This window comes from Hyalella azteca, unplaced genomic scaffold, assembly GCF_000764305.2.
Source record: "Hyalella azteca isolate HAZT.00-mixed unplaced genomic scaffold, Hazt_2.0.2 contig5368, whole genome shotgun sequence".
Taxonomy (NCBI): Eukaryota; Metazoa; Arthropoda; class Malacostraca; order Amphipoda; family Hyalellidae; genus Hyalella; species Hyalella azteca.
Genome location: NW_025935562.1, coordinates 1 through 2,633, shown reverse-complemented (window position 1 = coordinate 2,633; position 2,633 = coordinate 1). Strand labels below are relative to the sequence as shown.

Sequence of the window (2,633 nt, the reverse complement as noted above, 5' to 3'; positions counted from 1 at the left end):
AGGGTAGCACACTGATGTTAAAGGGACTGAATAAATTCTTGTATGGGTTCAAATAATATGGCTTCATTAATAAACAGCTTCACTATGACAAAGCTTCAAGCCTACAAGTCTAAATTATTTCAAACAGTTGCCCTTTGGCCTTGATTAAGCTTTAGTTTTATGCAAATTTAAGTTGCTATTGATTTTTCTCATTCCACACCCACAGTGATTTGATATGCAGGAGTCCTTCTTGCTTAAAATTTTTGCCACTACAAATTTAAGTTGTGTGCTCAATATTTAGGTACATAGGTAGTACTTATTTTGCAGATTGGCTTGTACTCAATACCGTACATCATTCAACAGCTACAAATTTTCAAGCTTAAAAAACCATAATTGGAATCATCAATTTTTTTTATATTTTAGAAAGCTGAAACTGCTTAAAAAATTGTTGCTTCACTAATTTTTACATGTTATAATATGAAGCTTTCTTTATCTTCCAAGAGCCACTGTATTTTTTGCTGTTCAGATGCTCTTCTCATCTGTTCTAAGAGGTACTTATAATTTCACTTAAAGAAGTAACTTTTTTTCAAGTATTAGTTTAAGTATAAATGTATATAGTTTTTAAAAGCATAATGACCACAAACATTGCAAGTTGATTCAAATTTGAACATTCATGCTTTATCCTAAATATGGCCTTGATCTCTCAACTTTTTTAACTCCTTTTACTTGCCCAATTTCTGCTGAGCTGTTTACTATTTTTAGTAGCTGTTGTTTTACTACTGTTGATATCTTACCTTGATTAAAGTCATTACATCACATGTACTGCAATAAATTTTACAAATGCAATGAGATGTTATCAAATAGATGCATGAATCTGAAAATGGTTTGAAGTTCAATTCTCTTAACAGCAAATTTATTATTTTTCATTTTTAAATGATGATCTTAGTGTGGAGCTTGAAATTAGTAGAAATTATTGTTCATTATTGAGATTGACTTAATTGTTTAGGAGAAGTGATGGTTGAAAAAACTAAAACTTATTTTTGCTTATAAAATTTGACCATTATTTAAAGTTGTATTTTTCAGAAGCAATGAATGGCTATTTACTTTCATCAACTTGCTTGAAGAAGAAGCAAATCTATCAACTGCCAGGAACCAAAATGAAGACAGTTCCAACAATGGGTAAGGTCTAATTGGTATGAAAAATTTGACTTGCGCTCAGAGCCCATTGTTGCAATTCTTCATATATATGCTCAAACTTTTGCAAACTCATTTATAGTGAGGAAGGGCTCTAAGAGCTCATGATAGCTGTAGTTGTCAAGCCTATTAAATTTCATAACCTTTTTTCCTTTTCATCTGAATTAACTGATTGGTGGAATAGCTTTACCTTTCAAATCCAACATAATTGTCAGAAGTTTGATATATTTGTAAGATTACATTTGTTTGCATTTTTGGAATTGTTAATTTATGTTAGACAATTAGGTAGTCCTATATTTATTTGTGAGCTCTAAAGTTTTTAGCGCAACGCGTTTTTGTAGCTAGTTTACTGATAATAGCTCTCTTTCTAATTGAAATAGATTTTCATGACGGCAAAATTTAACAATGAAAGCAATGATAATTAATTTGATGGTCAACTTTCTGGGTGCTTGAATATTTGAATGAAAGAAAGGAAATAATTGGTGTAAATCAGTTCTGTATCCTTGATGACTGACTAATTATTATGTTTTTTTGGAGTCAGATCAAGAAGAAGAGTTAACTTGTTGCAAACAAAAAAAATACAAACTGAGGTCGGGTATATCCTGCAGAATAGTGCAAGATTTAACAACATTAATCACAGTTGCTGGAGAGCAATATGTTATCATCTGAGGTTGATGTATGCAAAATTATACATTGCCATGATGGAAGTAGCTTATAAAAGTCAAGACAAACGAGCTATTGTTGAGTAATGAATAAAAATTAGGGAATTATTGATAAGTATGATTATTTGTTGAAGTATGAAATTTATTTGGCTGATTATTATTTGTGTGTAGATTTTCAGAAGTTGATGTTTTGTATGTACTCAGGTCAGAGAACACAGCATCGAAGTGTGGGCCTGAAGAAGCTTTAGAGAAGGAGATTGTGACAGGCTGTTGCATCAGTTCCTGCGAGCAATTTTTGGCCGCCATCACGTCTCATAAGAAGCTGCTTGTATGGCAAGCAGTCAACTCTTCATGGCAGCTGCAGCGTTCCTGGAGCCTCATTAAGAGACCTGTTGACCTTATTTTTGACTCTTCAAGTGATCATGTCTTAGTGGCTGGTGCGTTTATGATAGTACACTCAAATTTACTCGTAGGTACCTTTGTTCTACTAAAGTAAAAGTACTTTTCAAAGTAAAAGCACTACTCATGGTACTTTTACTTTGGAAAGGTATTTCAAAATATGGATTTTTTAATAGGAATTCGTTCTCTATTTAATCCTCTGTCTGCTGATGGTAACTCTATTTTGATCTAAGATTCTAAGTATATACGAGAGGCAACCCAGAAAAACCAGGCTGCCTGTGTGGTGGGCGAAGTTTTGGTAGTGCCGCATTCTCTAAGTAGGTATGTGCATTAGGCCGCTGACATTCATCAGTAAGTGTGCCAACCATTGCTGTCCTAGAAGGCCGTGTATCATTTAAA

The 2,633-nt window shown here is 33.1% G+C and overlaps 1 protein-coding gene across 1 annotated transcript; it reads left to right on the top strand.

The window, feature by feature from the left end:
- Positions 1–207: 207 nt before the first annotated feature.
- Positions 208–2,614, top strand: LOC108675364. The gene is made up of 3 exons (XM_018163367.2): positions 208–530; positions 1,063–1,158; positions 2,040–2,614. The coding sequence occupies exons 1-3, from the start codon at positions 457–459 to the stop codon at positions 2,329–2,331; spliced, it is 462 nt and encodes a 153-aa protein (XP_018018856.1). The 5' UTR covers positions 208–456; the 3' UTR covers positions 2,332–2,614.
- The last annotated feature ends 19 nt before the right edge of the window (positions 2,615–2,633 follow it).